This window comes from Oncorhynchus masou, chromosome 27 (assembly GCF_036934945.1).
Source record: "Oncorhynchus masou masou isolate Uvic2021 chromosome 27, UVic_Omas_1.1, whole genome shotgun sequence".
In the NCBI taxonomy this organism is placed as follows: Eukaryota; Metazoa; Chordata; class Actinopteri; order Salmoniformes; family Salmonidae; genus Oncorhynchus; species Oncorhynchus masou.
The window spans coordinates 43,499,224-43,516,377 of NC_088238.1; the positions used below are offsets into that span (position 1 = coordinate 43,499,224).

Genomic DNA, 17,154 nt, shown 5'->3' on the forward strand with positions numbered 1-17,154 from the left:
AAGAGAGTATGACAGAGAGAAAGAAGGGGGGTGAGGGGGGCCTCTACAGCTGCACTTTCAATCACACAAGCACTGATTATCCCTTTCACACACACACAGGCATGCACACACACACACACACACACACACACACACACCCCAGAACCACCGAGGAACTGAAACATACAAAAAGAAAGTGAGGCCAAAAAAGGCAGAATAAGTAGATGGCTATAGCGTCCAGTCAAAGGAACTGTGAGACAGACAGCCAGACATACAGAGCGGTGAGACAAACAGCGAGACAGAGCGCACTCCGACATACAGAACATGTTGACATGCAAACAGAATACTTAAACAGATAGATGAATAGTCTGCGACCAGCTATACTGAGACAGACAGAGAGATAAACAATATACACAGACAGACAACCAAAAAGCTATGTTTTCACCATCAGAAGTATTTTATTTTCTGTTTTTGACATAAAAAAATATGGGAAGCACGTGTTATCATCATAACTACAAAAACAACAATGGTTGGGAAATAACATACGAAGGCAAAATAAAGTAGTGAAACTAAACTGATCTAATGTAGGACAGAGCAGACCATTTCTGCAGGGCAGAAAACTTGAACTCTCAAGTGCTTTGAGAGAGCGAGGGAGAGAAGGAAGAGGAGGTAAGAGGGAACAGGAATGGAGGGTGAGAGGGAAGAGGAGGAGAGAAAGAGAAAGGGAAGAGGAAAGAGACAACAGACATGGAGGGATGAGGTTATCCATCTGACATAGTTCCTCCTGGTCCTCGGGAGGTTCAGTTGATTTATACACCAGTTTCTGCTATACTTCAACACCAGCCTGGTACCAAAACTTCACAACAGTGAAACATAACACAATCTATTTGGCTGTCAGGCTACTTCTGTATGTCCCTGTGCAGATATATCCAATAAGTTATGGATAAACCAATTACAATCACTGATATAAGTCATCATTGTTCATTTCTCAGGTTCCTGCTGTATGGTCACTCACAACAGCAGGAACCAGGATTGCCAAAATACATTGTATATACGAACTGGTCAATGTAACGCTATCATGATCACCATCATAATCTCTTGTTTCAATGGATGTATAGACAGTAGTGTACAGAGTCAGTGCAACTCCATTGAAACATAAGTACAGCAGCAAGACAGTTTAAAAAGTCAGTAAAAAAAAGAACTACAAATAGTAACGGGGTTAATATATACAAGGAAACTGCTACTACTAAGCCGGCCTGTTTTGGTATGGAGAACGTACCATAGATCCTAAAGAGTGAAAACACATTTTTCTCCTTCCACTTCATCCCCATTTAAAAAAAATCAAATGTGAATTTCATTCATATGTTTGACTAGAACTAGCTGCTCTCTAAAACATACATCCCTGCTCATCTATTCAATTGCGATCCAACACACATAACCACACTGGTTGCCGTTACACTACAAGACAATTCTGTGACATCATGTGGTCAATAAGGCCTCGTTGTGTTCTTTGAGATAGTGATATCGTAACCATGCCGACTGAGTTAAAACTTCACAACAATCTAACCTTCTACTACAGACAAAATAGACCCAACTGACTAGTACCAAAACTACACAGAATTAAAATCAATCATTCTAGAATCAATTCTAATTATATGAAGAACATACATTCCCTTGTCAGGGCCTTAAAAAAGACTGACTGATGCCATTAAGCAGCCAATCATGTCTTTTTACTCAGTAGTGTCCACGGGTTTCTCTGCTTCCTTCCCAGATGCAGCAGTGATTGGCTGATTCTCTAAGGTAACACGTTTCTCAGTAGCTTTGGCCAATCGTTACTTTTCATCCTCCTTTCCATTTGCTGAGACCGAACTCGGATCCTCCGTAGTTTCATTGTCATTGGTCAGGGTGGCGGGAGGAGGAGTCTCGGTGGGAACGTTGGTCAACACAGGGTGTGTCTTCATGTGTCCCTGTTGATGGAGACAGAACATAACTTTAATTAGAATATATTTGCCACCCAAACACAAACAAACACAGTAAAACATAAGAAATAGGGTGATTGCGCCATACTATTTTAATTTTCCAACCTCAAGAATCAAAAGTTAGCTTCTGTCAAGTGTTCTGTGTTCTGTATATCCATAAGAACATATGGTACTACTACATTCTATCCTTATCTTATGCTTTTCAGACCTTTAATCCACTGCGACTGGCGTATGCCTTCCCACACAGGGTGCAGGAGTAGGGTTTGGAGGGCGTTGAGGCTGGGGTGGCTAGCTGGGAGGCCTCTGGTTCCTCTGGAGCCCTGTCACTCTCCTCCGTGGAGCTAGGGGTCTGCTTCTCTCTCTCAGGCCCCTCGACCGATGAGGTTTCTCCGGATGCTGTGCTCTCACTTGCCCCTTCAAGTGGGTCTGTCTCCCCTTCAGGACTGGGCTCCGCTGGGGTGATACTGGGGGACTGGGCTGGCTCTGAAGCTGCTTTAGGGCTGGCAGGAGGGGTGAGCGTGGGTGTAGGGTTGAGGGCGGCAGGGGATTTTGGGGTGGAATCAGATTCAAGACTAGAGATGAGTCCATCTGGAGAGTTGGTCTGGTTCACTGTGGTTGAGCCAGAGCCATTGATGAGCCCTCCTGACCTACTACCATCAGTATCCAAAGCTGGTCTAGAGACACAGAGGGCAAGAGGGATGTTTTCCTCCTCCTCTTCCTCACCATTCCCCACTGAGGCTGGCAAGGAGCTGGTCAAGGATGTCTTGGGTAGACTAATTGGGCTGGCGTTCGAAAGGTCAGCTGGGGAGTCTTGCAAGTCTTCCAGAGAGGCTGCAGACGGGCCGGAGTCTGACTCATATCTTTCCCCCAGGAGCATGGTATCTTCTGGGGAGGGATTATGGGTCAGAGGTGGGCTAATGCTGTCCGTGGAGGGCGAGGGTTCACACTCCCCCTCTATAGGGGGGCTCGGGTCAGCTGCCTGGGATTGCTTGGTAGCTGGACCTCCGAAGTCTAAGCTGCTGACCAGCGAGTCAGGGTTAGAGATGGAGCTGGTCATTTTTAAAGCCAGGGGGTGCAGGCTTTGGAGGCTGGAGGGTTTGGATGGAGAGGCTGTGGTCATTTGGCCCAGATCTTCTTGGGTCATATCTGTACCTTCCTCCCCCTCTCCCCCTGGGGGTATCTGGCCCCCCAGGTGCATGCGGATGTGGTGCTGCAGCACCAGGGCATTGGTGAACTTGCGCGGGCACAGCGGGCAGGAGTTCTGGGTGCGGGCATTGGGCGGGCGTGCTCGGTGGGTGGCGAGGTGGGCCCTCAGGCTTCCTTTAGTGGAGAAGGAGCGTCCACACAGCTTACAGGGGAAGGGGCGTTCGCCCAGGTGGGTGGCCTGGTGGAGACTCAGGGCCCTGGGGCAGGAGAGCACCCGCAGGCACACCCCACACTGGTTAGGGGCCAGGGCGGGATTGTTGGATACAGGGAGACCCTGTCCCCGGCTGCTCACCATGGCCTCAGTGTTTGGGTTAGGGCCAAGGCCCAGGGCTGCCATCATCTCCCTGCGGTAGGCGCTGGAGCTTGTGGTCAGGTCGTGGCCGTGGGTTTCCCCGTTTGAGGAGCCATCTGCTGGGCCGCAGGAGGAAAACTGGCCCCCGCCCTGGGGCTGCTTCTCCAACTTCTGGACCAGTCGCTGCAACTTGGAGGTGTCGGAGGTTTGAGTGAAGGAGGTGGTGGAGGAGGAGGACGGGGAGGACGTGGGGAGTTTAGGATAGGGAGGGAAGGGAAGCTGAGTGTGGGGGGAGGTGAGGTGGGAGGTAGAGGGGTGGGTCCCCGGGGGACGGAGGAGGGCGAGGTGGTGGGGCGAGGGTCCTCCGGGGAAAAGAATTTTGGGGAAGTGGGCCAGCTGGGAATAGGGGGAGCCTGGGTGGAGGGCGGAGTGTGGAGGGGTGTTCTCATCAAACCTCTGCTGCTTCGCCCCTTTGAACTGGCTACCCATGGAGGATGAGGATGATGGCGGTAACACACTACCTGAGGCGCTGCCTGCTGCAGCAGAGGCCCTGTTCAGCTGTAAAAGGGAGTGAGCCGTGGACAACAGTGCTATATCCATACTGGGTGGCATAGGTATAGAGGAAGGGGAGGGGCGAGGAGATGCCCCGGAAAGGAAACCGAGTGCCATTCCCTCCGTCATTCCTTTCACGCCTCCGAACGGCGGCTCCTCGTCTTCTGCCCGGCGCTTCCTACGTCTCTGGCCGGTGGTGGCAGCGACGGGAGCAGGGCTGGGCTGCTCCAGAGCCGGGGGGAGGAGCGAGAGCGACAGCTCAGGGTTCTGCTCGCGGTGACGCAGGAAGTGGGCCTTGAGGTTCCCGCGGGTGGTAAAGCGACTGAGGCAGACGGGACAATGGTAGGGCCTCTCACCCGTGTGGGAGCGCAGGTGGATCTGTAGCGAGGAATCACTACTCAAGACCTTCCCACAAAACTTACAGGCATGCTGAGGGCGTCCTGCTGAGGACAAGGACCCCAGGGAGGAGCTGGACTGCAGCGGGTGGTCCTGGGAGTGGCTGGAGGTGGGGAGGGGTGGCGTGGGGAAGCTGACCCCGTTGCTGTGGCCAAAGGGGGAGGTGTTGGAGGATTTCTCATGGAGATAGTGCGGGGGGAGACCCAGGGACAGAGGATGCATGGAGGAGACTATCGAGGAGCTCCAAGTGGTGGAGGAAGAGGATGAGGGCGAGGTAGAGGAGTTTGGGGCTCTGCTCCCATTAGTGTGAGAGGAGAGGCTGGGCTTGGACACAGTGAGCTGGGGGAGGAGGGAGGGGAGTCCGGCCAGGAGAGGGGAGGCTGAGGATGGGACAGGGGCAGAACAGGGATGATGTGGTGGGGAGGGGGATCCTGCTGTAGGTATTTGGTTCTTCTCTCCACTACCAGCCTGGGAGGTGTCTTGGGTATAGATGGCCCCTCCTAACCGGAGGACATGCCTACAGATCTCCTCAGTCATCTGCATCTGGTGGATCTGCCTCTGCTGCAGCATCCTCAGCTCCTCCAGGAGCACAGCCAGGGTCGGTGGCACCTGGATCTGGCCCAGCCCTGGCACCATGGGGCTGGAGCCATTCTGATGCCCAGGACTGGTGCTCTCCCGGTGGGGAGGGAGGCTAGACGAGGAGGAGGACAAGGAGGAGGTAGTGATGGTGGCAGAGCTGCCCATCTGTGGTGAGGTCATAGTGGCGTGGGAGTGGGCCTGATGGGAGAGGGGGTGGCCCGATGTCTGATTGAGGTTGAGTGGCAGGGATTGGGTCTGGGAGGATAAAGAGGGGTGAGGGAAGTCTGGAGAGAGGGATGAGTGGGTGTTGGGAAGAGAGGTGGTGTAGGGGGCGATGTGGCTGGGCCAGTGGGGGGGCGGAGAGCTTTCGCTGGGGAGGGAGGGCGCGTGGAGACCCCCGGGGGACGGTCGCGGGGCCAGGGGGGGCTGTCGGCCTTCGAGCGAGGTGGGGGAGGACGAGGAGGACCCAGATGAGGTCAGTTCTGAGCCCAGAGACATGGACGGTGACTTTGCTGACAGCTGGTCATCTATGGACAGAGAGAGAAACAGAAGGATTAGGACTGGTACCTTTTCATCCCTCTATTCAACCAAATGAAAAGTTCAGTTTCATGATCAAATTGTTGATGTTAAGTCCTCATAAGAACCATGAAAGACAGGGTGCGAGCCTCGTTCTTTATGGAATTGAAGTGGGAGCTCAAAGTAAGTCTATAAGTCCTAACTTTTAACTGTAATCATCGATTACAACAATTGCTAATGTTTCCATATTAAATTCAAGCTTAAAGCTTCAGTCTTATCATGTAAAGCAATGCATTAGCAAATATTGATATAGTAGTCAACAAACATGCCGAGAGTCACAGTCGTTCCCCTTACATTATCTTGTCTTCTGTCCACTCTATTTCTTTCCTGAGGAAAACTCTCCAAACATCTTCTGACAACACAAACCACCTTGTTGCTATGGCAACATGTTTAAAAGGACAATGGCCATAGCCAAGAAAACCCATAACCCCTTCTAACCCGCCCCTCACTCCAGCAGTTCACGTCTTTCATCTCCCTATTCACCCTTCCCCCCTGACGTCACATCAGGGGTCAGAGGTTGGGACACGCTAAGAGTTCTGGGCACTGTCCAGAGGCTTGTGATTGGTCTGCTCCTCAGATCTTTAGAGCTCTGGGGTCAAATTCTTTCAGAATCTTGAGCACAGAGTGAGAAAGAGAGAGAAACAAAAGGAGGGGGGGGGGGTGGACAATGGAAAGACAAACTAACTATTCCCTCCCAGAGGGGTAGTGATGGTATTAATGACTGTACTACTGCTGCCAAATAGTCCGCCTTGGTTCTTTTCGCAGAATTAAAGGTGTTCAAAACCAGTCCCTTTGAAACAAGTTCCTCGCTGTGGAAATTTACCTGCAGAAGTTCTAAGAAGTCATTTGTATTTTTAAAGTGTGTTTGTGCAGCAAATGCTATTCAATTGAAGGTACATGCACTCTGCATTCTACCCCCCTTTGAATTTTACACACTGAGCACCCCCCAACTGGGTAGGTGTATACGGTCAATAGAATTGGGGGTAGAGAGGGAAGCATTCAGCAGTGAGCATTCAGAGGGGGGGGGGGGCAAGGAGGAAATGAAACATGAGGGAGAAAAGCATGGAGAGAAGAAGAGAACGCAGAGAGAGATTAATCTTTACCAAAAAGACCCCTCCTCCCCCCACGGATCCAGCCTCATTGTTGGTGGATAGGGAGACTTTCCTCTAAGTAATGAAAGACCTCCAGTAGTCATTCTGAGCAGACTGCTAGTTTCCTGGAGGACTAAGCATCACAGGAAAATGGCCACAGATGGATGTTACCATCCAGATCACAGGGACAAGTTGGAGCTCATACCTGGAGCTCTACCCTACTGGGGCCCATTGCAGAGCTAAAGCAGACTGAGCAATCCACTAAACTCTAATGTATTGCAAGAGGCAATGGCTTTTTGTAAATATAAAATACGCAAACATAAAACACAGACATACACAGATCAAGTTATGATGATTGATCACCTGAGTAAAACGACTTTCTAGATGTGAAAAGAAATATGTGAGGAGGAATTGACATACATAAAGTGCATCTAAATTAAAATAAACAACCTGTAACTTTATGGATTTTAAATCATGTTTCTCCACCTTATCTAACGTTACCTTATTAAACCTTATTGATCACCATTATAGTTGTAAATTACAACCTGTAACTTTAGTTGTTGCTTCATTCATTCATAGAACTATAGGGAATATCATAGGAATAAAAACATACGCATGCCTTAGAATACCCATAATAAACTTTTCTCACCGTGCGATAGTAACCGCGTGCCCCCCGGGTCCGAGTTAACGAGCTGCTGGGGTCGTTTCTGCTTCCGGCGTGACATGATTCACGAGGAGACGGAAAGAAAGGGGGCATCAGCCGATTAAACAGCACTGGCCACTTTAAGCACTTGTTGGCTTCGAGTTCCAGAATCGGTCAAAACTCAAATTTCAGGAAAATGTGAATGTCCGGTCTGCATCTAGGTGATGTTATCGAATGTTTATCCCTTGCACGTAAGAAAACAAAGAGGGGTAGAAATAGAAATCCGTATCAACGCACCGTGTCATATGAGGCTGCCGTTAGTGCGTGTGGCTGTTTTTCTAAAATCGTCTCTCGCTCTCCAAACTTGCCCAATTTGTGGCGCCCCCACCCCCGCTCCCTTGCATACACATAGCCTACGCAGGCACACATAATAACATGCACACACACACATACAATCTCTTCGTGCTCCTCACTGCTATTTGCATTTCAATGGCGCGGAACACCGACTCCCTGGTTTTCCCTTTTCTCTCTGTATTTCCTTCACGCCATCACTAAACTCTCAATCAAATATCACCATAAGGGTGTTAAAATCCACATGAATAAATCAAATATATGACTTTACTTGTTGCATGCTGTTTGAACCCATTCAACTACAATTTATTGACGAACTTTGAAATGTTGCCTAGTTTCATGGACCATTATTTTGGCACAACATTTGGAGGAATTAAGTGATAGCAAATGTTTGTACTAGCCTTTGTAAACAAGTTAATAAATAACCAAATCAGAATCCTTATCAAACACACGAAATACTGATTCTATTTGTGGTAGCTAAATTATACTAATTTACTCTACAAGTGGTCAAGAGACTGGGAAATAATAATAGCCTTATCATTGCAATATAGGTGATCATTATGTGCTAATTATTCACGGAGAGGGCAAGAGGAATCATATAGGCCAACCGTTGCAGAATGAATGAGCACATTTGCACACAGATTTACATATGGCTAATTATCAACAAAGACGTGGTGTGAGACTGATGAAGCAGTTCCATCCATTCCGCATCAGAACATGCATGTGTTCCATTCCATGTCACTCTACACACTGACCCCCCCTCCCCCCCTTCTACCAGCGTCCTGGTGCGCAGGCAGAGCTTTATTTAAAAGGCAGAGAATAGATGGGAATCTACGACAATGGCGCACTGGACACAGTTGAGTGAGCACCTCTTCTCTCTCACTATGAACCCCCGGATCCAGTGCTGCTCCAGCACAATGCCCTCTTTCACCCCCCGCCTTTACTCCTGTACCACGTGGAGGAGGGATAAAAAAGAGAGAGAGAGAGAAAAGGGACCCTTTTTAAGTAGGTGTCTCGCATACATGTCCCACTCAATACATGGTGGACAGGAATGAACAGCAAAAGGCTGGTTAAATGGAACCAAAATAATTAATCTCACCTCATTTGTTCACATCGTATATATACTTGTTTCTACTGTATTATTGACTGTATGTTTTACTCCATGTGTAACTCTGTGTTGTTGTATGTGTCGAACTGCTTTGCTTTATCTTGGCCAGGTCGCAATTGTAAATGAGAACTTGTTCTCAACTTGCCTACCTAGTTAAATTAAAGGTGAAATAAATAAATACAAATAAAAAATAGCATGGTAAATACAATGATTGTACAAAGATGTGTGAGGATTAAACCAATGCCAAGTAAATAAAAAGCATAGCATCAACCTGTATAAAAAAATAATCAAGTATTCCAAACATGAATAGGCAAAACGTTACCAAAACTTTCACTCGTAAAAATGGATGCCCTTACAAATCACATTTTATTTGTCACATGCACCGAATACAACAGGTGTAAACCTTACAATAATACAATGCTTACTACAAGCCCTTTACAAACAATGCATTATTTTACCAACAACGCAGAACTCAATAAAACGTGTAATTATCCTTCCTTGTTATTATTAAGGAATATATTTAACTTTAGTTTTGACTACATAAGTCAACGAGTAATATCTATTTTATTACGTCTATAATAAATTACTTATTTGATTGGTCCCTTGACATTTCTAGCAAGCCAATCAGAATTTTCATTCGAGCCCGCTTCAAAGACATGTACTGTAGCTAGCTATTAAACCTTTAGCATCAAAACATTCCTCAAACGTTCTACTTTTGCCCAATTAAACAGGCAAGTTTGTTGAACCCATTGAGTATTGGACACAGCTACATTTTTATAGAGTTGTAGCTAGCCACTAATTTCAGAAAGAAATGTTAGAACTAACGTTACAGGTATTTGTAGTAGCAGTATGACAGTTAGCTAGCATGCTAGTATGCTAAGGATGGCAGAGGTTGGATGTTGCATACCTTGTATTGAGACACGTTACATCATCAACCTCTGTGTGTGAAGTTTCACCAAGTTGTTCTTGTCCCCGACAGCCATGTCTATGTGCGACGACACTCTGCTATGCAACTACCCAAAGTGTCGGGCGAAGCTGTGTGGGTTCGCCTGGGTCACAGCTTGCTCTCACGCCTTCTGTGACCAACATGGATCCGGAGAGTTCAGCCGCTCCCCGGCAATATGCCCAGCCTGCTCCTCTGCACTCTCTGGAAAGCTGGACATCGTGCGCACTGAGTTGTCGCCATCTGAGGAGTACAAGGCCATGGTGTTGGCGGGACTGAGGCCAGAGACAGTGCTGGACATAAGCGCCCGTGCCCTGGCTTTCTGGACTTACCAGGTATGTCAGTGTGTTGCCTATGACATTCACAGTATGTAATTACTCCATAGTTTATCTCAGGCCTGGTCCAGGAGACCCTCCAGGTATGCATGCTTTTGTTCCAGCTTGGTACTAACACACTTGATTCTACTGATCAAACCAAGCCTGCACGCCCTGTGGGTCCCCAGGACAAGGGATGAAGGGCACAATTCAAGAAATGGGAGTGTCAAATCTATCTTATACCATCACCTTCTCATGGTGTGTGTGCTTGTGTCCGACATGCGTGTGCATGTGTGTGTGTTTCAGGTGCACCAGGAGCGTATGTTCCAGGAGTACAGTCTGTCCCGGGTCGAGGGTCAGGTGAAACAGATGGAGAAGGTGCTGACCCAGCAGAACCAGAGCAGAGAGCTGGAGCTCAATGCCATGAGAGGGGAGGTCACCTCACTGAAGAAGGTACCACCTTTACGTCACATCAGACCCTGGAGTGGGCAAGCTTAGTCTCCTATTGGGTGCAGGCTTTTGCTCCATTTGCTCACTAACACCTGATTCAACTCATCACAATTAGTGCTGCTCGGCCAGAACAAATGCCTTGCACCCAGCAACCCACTGTGGCCCTTCAACACCCGAAATGAATGCTCAGCCCTAACCATAACCCAATCACTTTTATTTAGCCTTCTTATATACTCTAACTCGTTATCGCCCTCCATCTCCTTGGTATCCCTCTCTCGTCTCTTTCAGGTGATGGAGGAGTACAAGAGGAAGTACAGTGAGGTGTCAGAGCGTCTGATGGAGAGGAACAGACAGTACCAGAAGCTACAGGGGCTCTATGACTCGCTGAGGCTACGCAACATGGTGGTGGGGGACAGAGAGGCACCACGCCAGCCTGGACCCCCGGAGTTCAACACAGGTTAGAGAGGGAGTAGGGTCTGAATCCTGATTAGAGACGCATCTTGGAGTTCTGTCTGTGCAAAATAATGTGTATGTCGTTAGGAATTTGCTTGAAAGTTTGAGTTCAGCTCACTTGTCTCAACTCAGGACTTCCCCATAGGATTGGTTAAAAACAAGGATTGCAAGGATTGGTTAAAAACAAAACGTATAAAAGAGGCATAGAGAATACCAGGTTTGGAGATTCAACCCCCTGCCCGTTTCCCAGGGGTGGTCAGGCAGCCCTCTCCCCGAGGGAGTCCTCACTTCCTGGGCATGGGCCCTGAGGGGGACAGCCGCCTTTTCTCCTCCTTGGAGCCCGATGCTGGAGCCAAGACCTTCTTCCAGTTCAGCTCTCCTGCCAGAGACAGGGGCCGGGCCTTACTCAAGAAATACTGAGACTAGAATTCCAATTCTAGAACTCCAGGATTAGAATGAATAGAATAATTGTATGTCTGACTGAGGCAACGCTGGTTGGGTACCTGGCTGCTGGATCAATGACAGCATTATCATAGTGTAGACTGTCAGGTTATCCAAGGATGGTTTGATATTCATATTGTAGTTGCCTTTTTCTTACCCGAAGTTACTGTATCGTGACAAAATGCTCTGATACAACATTTATGTTTGCATTGCACTTATTTTGTCAATAAAATTCAGCATGACCATTGTAAGAAAGGTGTATGTTATTCTACTAAAATGTTATTTTTCATTGAAAGGTTTGATTACCTTCCAGTGAAAGAGGATCAACTATATAAAGCATGCATGTGAAATCATGTCCACATTGGAGAAAGACACAATATTTGGGGAATGGGGATGCTTGTTTTAATGTCTTGAACACATAAGCCTGACACCATTGTCATCGCAATGAATTATCATATTGTAGGCAGTCATTTACAAAATCCCCCAGCCTCCCTCCCACAAAATACAAAAAAAAAAGAAGAAGTATTTATAAATATGTACAAACAGTGTATTCCTAAAGACTAACATAACAAGGATCTACTATTTACAAAACTCACACATGAAAACATTTTGGAAAAAAAAAAAGGCACTCGCTCATCATGCTTCTTCCCTCCGCCGCCCTCCTCCTCCTCTCATTCACTCTGGGGCTTGTAACTGACGGAGGCTGCAGTCTGAGCCTGGACATTCTGTCTCTTGCCATTGACGATGAGGAGTAGGGGAGAGTCCACTCGTATACTGCGGAAGTCAAATGTCTGCAGGAGGCACAGGGGAGAAGAGAGAATAGGTCATTTGCATCTTTGGACAGTGCAATCAGTTTTTATTCTAGTCAGATGCTTTGTGTATGTTTATAGCACAAGTACTGCATGTTGTTGTAGACACTGACCTGTTTTCACAATGTTATAACATTCCTATCACAAGTTGTGTGCAGTGGTCCATGTTAGCTGGAGAGAGAGAGAGAGACTGACCTGGTCCTTGTGGGCTACACTGTGGCGTTTGACCTGGGGCTCTGGGATGACCACTGAGTCGCCAATCAGAACACCCCAACTGTCTGCCGTGTTATAAACCATGATCACGCAGCAGGTCTCCTCACTGTCCACGATGCCAAACGTACTGGGAGAGAGAGAGACAGTCACATTACTGTCTATCCACCATAGAGAATGTACAGTAAGAGTACAACTCATCATAAAACTTCATGTTCAACCAAGGGAATGCACTGTATGGTATGGAGAAAAACATTCATAATTAAGCAAAAGGACACAAAATGCTATCTATCATTATTTAAATGCATAAAGAAACATGTATGCAAACAGATACACAAAGTACACAGCAGGTCCCACATTACAGATAGCATTCTATCACTAGAAGGTAGACTCACAAGGCCATGCGTCCCTCGGAGGCCAGGCTGAACACCACCTTGCCCAGGGCAGCCACCCCAGTGTTGTGGCCGTGTGTCAAGGCAGACAGGTTGCGGGGCTCCAGGCTCCCAACGCGGCCTGCGGGGGAGCGGAACTGAGGGGAGGAGCACGGCCCCAGGGCCGACGTGCTGAGGTTGGAGAGCATTGTCCGCAGGCGCCGGGCCTTCACCTTCCCCTGTAGGGGTGAAAGAGTAGCAGACTAACAAGTGAGAAAGAATAGTACTCTGCCACCACCTACTGGTGATTTATAACACAATTTCCTTTGCATCGGTGAATGGTAATAAGAAATGCGTTTGTATTTATTTATTGAGTTTATATCCTAGACAGATCCCATGAACTGCTGATAGATGTAGTTTGGAGACTGATGTGCCCTGTGCAGTTTATCTATGAGAATGTGGGTGGTTCTCCTGTCCTACCTTGTTCTCTGTGAGTGCTGTGAGTTTCTCCAGGTATTCCATCAGCTGCCTCTCCCTCTCTGGAGGCTCCTCCCATGCGGGGTCCAGTGCCGCAGCCCGGCTGTACCCCCCCAGCGCAGACCCAAACATCTCCTCATACTGGAACAGCTGAAGGAGGGGACACAATCATGCATTTTTCTGATGTAATTCATGTCTCACATGCCTAGTGTAACAATCATATCAGAATATGTAAACAATGTGTTACCGTGGCTCTGTTGAAGTGTAGATCAGGGTTGGAGGTTTCTGTTCGGTCCACTTTCTCCTGAGAGAGAGAACAGAGAGGAAAGGAATTATATAGTGTTGCTGAACAACGATTATTGCCTGAGAATTAAATTGACTTGCCCATACTGTCCAGCCAGGCTTTTGTATAAAAATAAATAAATAAAAAGTTTGGTGTGCGTGTGTAGACATAATAACTCACAGCCTGTGCATAGGCACTCAGAGCCTGTTGAGACATCTGTGGATTCTGTCCGCAGGTGAAGAACAGGGAGATGTAGGCGTTTCCTAGGATGTCTGTCAAAGAAATGCCAATAACTCAATGTTCCACTCATATTCAGCACTATTAAGACATTCTTCTCATACCAGTCATTTACATAAACTGCTGATCTTTTATCCTCTCTTTTGAGAACGTGAATTACAGCCAAAATCAGTTCCCACCATGCTTACACCCGTCCACATCTCCAACGTATGTAACTGTACCCACACTCCACCCCAGTAACCCCATGTGAAATGTGAATATCTGTTATGAGACAACCCATCATACTCACACCAGGAGGTGCCGTCTGTGACGTCCAGCTGTACGGCCTGCCTGGCCATGTCCACACTCTCCAGGACCCTCTTCCCCTGCTCATCAACGCCCGGTAGCTGCCTCAGCACCATGGACAGACTGCGCAGAGACACCTTGTTCTTTTTCTGGCAGGGAGGGAGAAAATATATGTGATGAGGATAATCCAGATAAAACCAGGGAATCCACAGCCTGTGCGGTCCAGCACAATTATGCCAGATTTGGAATGGGTTCCAATCCGGCACACTGCCCTTTGACTCTTCCATCACTGTACTCTCTCTTCAATAAAGCAAAAAAATATTGCCCAACTCCTTAAAAAAACATTATAAATGGATATTGGTTTCGGGGTAGGTCAATGTAAATGATTTAGGAATAGAGGATAAAAGAGACCTTTGTGAACAAAAGATGTGAAGTTAAAAAGAAAGAGAGAGACAAAGAAAGGTGGAAACAATGGGAGAGGAAGAGCTATGGCTTGGAAGGCTGAGAGAAACAGATGTTTGTGTAGGACTAAGGCTATAACCAGTGTTGCACACTTTACATGCATTCTATTCATGTTATCCTCTCAGCAAGGCTCTACAGAATACTTTGTTCTCAACACAATAACAGTACGACACTGACATCGCTCTCTCCAGTTAACCTCAAGAGCTGTGCGATTCCTGCGGTCTATAAATTAAATAACGCGCAGCTACGCAAATAAAATGTATAACTACTGTATTGTTGCTAACCTGCTGCAGGGCTCCAGTGAAGCAAGTCTTGGCGGTGGTCAGGTCTCCTTTCTTCCAGTACTGCTCCCCCAGGATATTCCAGCCCTCCACCAGCCCAGGTTCCAGCTTCACAGCCCTGGACAGGCACTCCTCGGCGGTGGTGCTAAACTCTGGGACCACCCCCAGGCAGCGGCCCCGCAGCAGCAGGAACTCAGCGCTGTGCTTATACGACTCTGGAGAAGACAGAGATTATTCTGTAGTCAATTGAATTATTTTGTGTTTGAAGATGTAACCCCACATATTAGATATCAAATGGAGGCAAAGCTCAACTCAGTCAGCACTGTGCTTATGTAACCTCGTCCCCAGGCTCAATTGCTACTGTATGAGAGAGCTGGCTGGTGGACGACATCAGCGCTTATAAGACTAGATGAGATGGCTGGACACAAATAGTCTTAGTTATGTAAGTCATTGATGAATACATAATGCATAAAGACACCTCTCTCCAGTCAGGCAAGTGTGAGTACTGAATAGTGCAGTAAAATATATGTGTAGCTAAACATTGAAATGCCAAATGGATACAAAGCTATCATGCAAAATGTCAGTATATTATTTTTTTATATGTGTAGTTACTAAATGACAGCACACCTTCCTTTTCTGTTCTGTCATCTCACCTTCCTTCTCCCTAAGCTTCGTTAGAGTCTTCTCCATCTCCTGTGCCACATCACTCTGTTTCCTCCCTGCATCCTCCACACTGTGAGTCTCAAAGTAATGATCCCGAAAATGATACAACTCATCCACTAGTTCCTGACCCAGAAACAGAGATGGAAACTGGTATTGATACCATGGTATTGATACCAGAGAAAGAAACTAGATGCATGATTAGAGGCAGATGATGATGCAAGAATATGATTTTGCAATGTGTTGCTGAATAGGACTGGACTGCAAATTGACTTGATGAGGCTAGGATCCTTGCATGAGTGGGTGCATGCATGCTCATTGGCAATGAGGGATCCATTACATTACACATAAGAGTTATTGGAAGAAGGCGTCTTCTGTAAGAGTGAGTTTTATTAAGAGCCCCAACAAACATCAACATGCATGTAGGGTTTTGAAAGCAAAGGACCGTATCAGTGAGAAAGTTTTCATTGATACACACCTTTATAGGGTTAGTGTTCCCACAGATCGGATATCCATGTTACAGTAGACAGACAGAAGACAGAGGGACAACCTGTGCTAATTAGCTATCTGGCATGCCCCCGAACGAACACCTGTGTAATGGAAGAAGGCTGCCAGAAATGTGTTGTCACTGAAAAACACTGTCGGCTACAACTGTGATAAAGCCGGTTTAAACATCGATATGAAAGTAATAGGGCTTTATGTTTCTGAAACTGTATCACAATTTAGAATCGATTCACGTTAAGATGGAGTATTTGGTTGCTTTATCTGCCAGATGCAGTATCAATATAAGGTCCTGACCTTGGACCTTAAGAAGTAACGATAGACCAAGGTGTATTTTTTAAAGAGCCTATGAGGTATGATGACGCAGCAAGTTAAGCAAGCTAACTTATTTGGCTGCATCGTGGCTAGCTGTCTAACGTTAGCAAATGGAGAGCGATTGTAACTAAGAACGATGCACACCATCCAAAGCTAGCTAGCGAACGTTAACTAGCTAACGGAGGAGCTTGATGCATAAACATATAGAGAAAAATCGGCAGATTTAGAGAGAACCAACTCGGGATAGCTAAAAACCAAACACAAACAGATTTTGGTAGATTAATGACCGTCGGTGTCAGTTGTTATAGTAACGAATCTGGAGGAGAGCGAACTAGCTACCATCAAAGGGAAGATGTTATCTGTCTAACTTTAGACAAGACCTTCATTAAAATAGTCAGATTAAGAAACCTCATGACAATATATTACATGTAGGGATTTTTAGCAATACCTTTAAAATCTGTAGGTCATCTTTCTCAGCCGCAGGATCACCATCCTTATCCACTTCCGCCATCTTTCCCTGGTGGTTGTTGGAAGAATTCAAGAAAACTAAATTGAAAACACAGCACCTGCTGGCCTAGAGGGGTCAGCAGTAGGATATATTACCATATTCGTTGCTAAACAACTCTTATTTCGTGAATGTACTAAATCGAAGTTTGTATTATTATAATTTATTTTACCGCAGACTGCTAACTAATGAACTATCTAAATTTGGATAGTTGTTGAACAATAGACATTAAAACAAACATTTCGCCGGAAGTGTCCCCTTTCGAACCGGAAATGTGTCCGTTTCCAAAACACATCCGTCTTCTGCTCATTTTAACAAATCTATTTATTTTAAATAGCCACGACCTAACATAACCTAAACATATTATTTCAACTACTTCTGCGAGGTGAAAAATCCTACTTGCAA

General features: G+C 46.7%; 3 protein-coding genes across 3 annotated transcripts; 1 reads left to right on the plus strand and 2 right to left on the minus strand.

The window, feature by feature from the left end:
* Window positions 1-419: 419 nt before the first annotated feature.
* On the minus strand, window positions 420-7,645 carry si:ch211-212k18.5 (sal-like protein 2). The gene is made up of 3 exons (XM_064940393.1): window positions 7,300-7,645; window positions 2,167-5,510; window positions 420-1,946 (listed from the first exon to the last, which is right to left on the minus strand). Exons 1-3 carry the CDS (start codon window positions 7,373-7,375, stop codon window positions 1,812-1,814), a joined length of 3,555 nt encoding a protein of 1,184 aa, XP_064796465.1. The 5' UTR covers window positions 7,376-7,645; the 3' UTR covers window positions 420-1,811.
* Window positions 7,646-9,733: 2,088 nt separating this feature from the next.
* On the plus strand, window positions 9,734-11,332 carry LOC135515360 (E3 ubiquitin-protein ligase CCNB1IP1). The gene is made up of 4 exons (XM_064939033.1): window positions 9,734-10,030; window positions 10,316-10,462; window positions 10,748-10,916; window positions 11,163-11,332. Exons 1-4 carry the CDS (start codon window positions 9,734-9,736, stop codon window positions 11,330-11,332), a joined length of 783 nt encoding a protein of 260 aa, XP_064795105.1.
* A 406-nt stretch (window positions 11,333-11,738) lies between these two features.
* Window positions 11,739-16,953, minus strand: ttc5 (tetratricopeptide repeat domain 5). Its single transcript, XM_064940398.1, has 10 exons — window positions 16,693-16,953; window positions 15,422-15,554; window positions 14,772-14,983; window positions 14,030-14,174; window positions 13,684-13,775; window positions 13,468-13,524; window positions 13,224-13,370; window positions 12,768-12,982; window positions 12,358-12,502; window positions 11,739-12,144 (listed from the first exon to the last, which is right to left on the minus strand). Exons 1-10 carry the CDS (start codon window positions 16,753-16,755, stop codon window positions 12,025-12,027), a joined length of 1,329 nt encoding a protein of 442 aa, XP_064796470.1. The 5' UTR covers window positions 16,756-16,953; the 3' UTR covers window positions 11,739-12,024.
* Window positions 16,954-17,154: the final 201 nt, after the last annotated feature.

Excerpts from the sequence above, each read along its gene's own strand:
- LOC135515360 (XM_064939033.1), top strand. The coding sequence starts at position 9,734 with ATGTCTATGTGCGACGACACTCTGCTATGCAACTACCCAAAGTGTCGG. Across the intron at positions 10,031-10,315 it reads TGGCTTTCTGGACTTACCAG|GTGCACCAGGAGCGTATGTT; the intron begins GTATGTCAGTGT and ends TGTGTGTTTCAG. Across the intron at positions 10,917-11,162 it reads ACCCCCGGAGTTCAACACAG|GGGTGGTCAGGCAGCCCTCT; the intron begins GTTAGAGAGGGA and ends CCCGTTTCCCAG.
- si:ch211-212k18.5 (XM_064940393.1), bottom strand. The coding sequence starts at position 7,375 with ATGTCACGCCGGAAGCAGAAACGACCCCAGCAGCTCGTTAACTCGGAC. Across the intron at positions 5,511-7,299 it reads CACGCGGTTACTATCGCACG|ATGACCAGCTGTCAGCAAAG; the intron begins GTGAGAAAAGTT and ends CTCTGTCCATAG. Across the intron at positions 1,947-2,166 it reads CCAGTCGCAGTGGATTAAAG|GGACACATGAAGACACACCC; the intron begins GTCTGAAAAGCA and ends CTCCATCAACAG.
- ttc5 (XM_064940398.1), bottom strand. The coding sequence starts at position 16,755 with ATGGCGGAAGTGGATAAGGATGGTGATCCTGCGGCTGAGAAAGATGAC. Across the intron at positions 14,984-15,421 it reads GAAGCTTAGGGAGAAGGAAG|AGTCGTATAAGCACAGCGCT; the intron begins GTGAGATGACAG and ends TGTCTTCTCCAG. Across the intron at positions 12,983-13,223 it reads CAGCACTCACAGAGAACAAG|GGGAAGGTGAAGGCCCGGCG; the intron begins GTAGGACAGGAG and ends TCACCCCTACAG.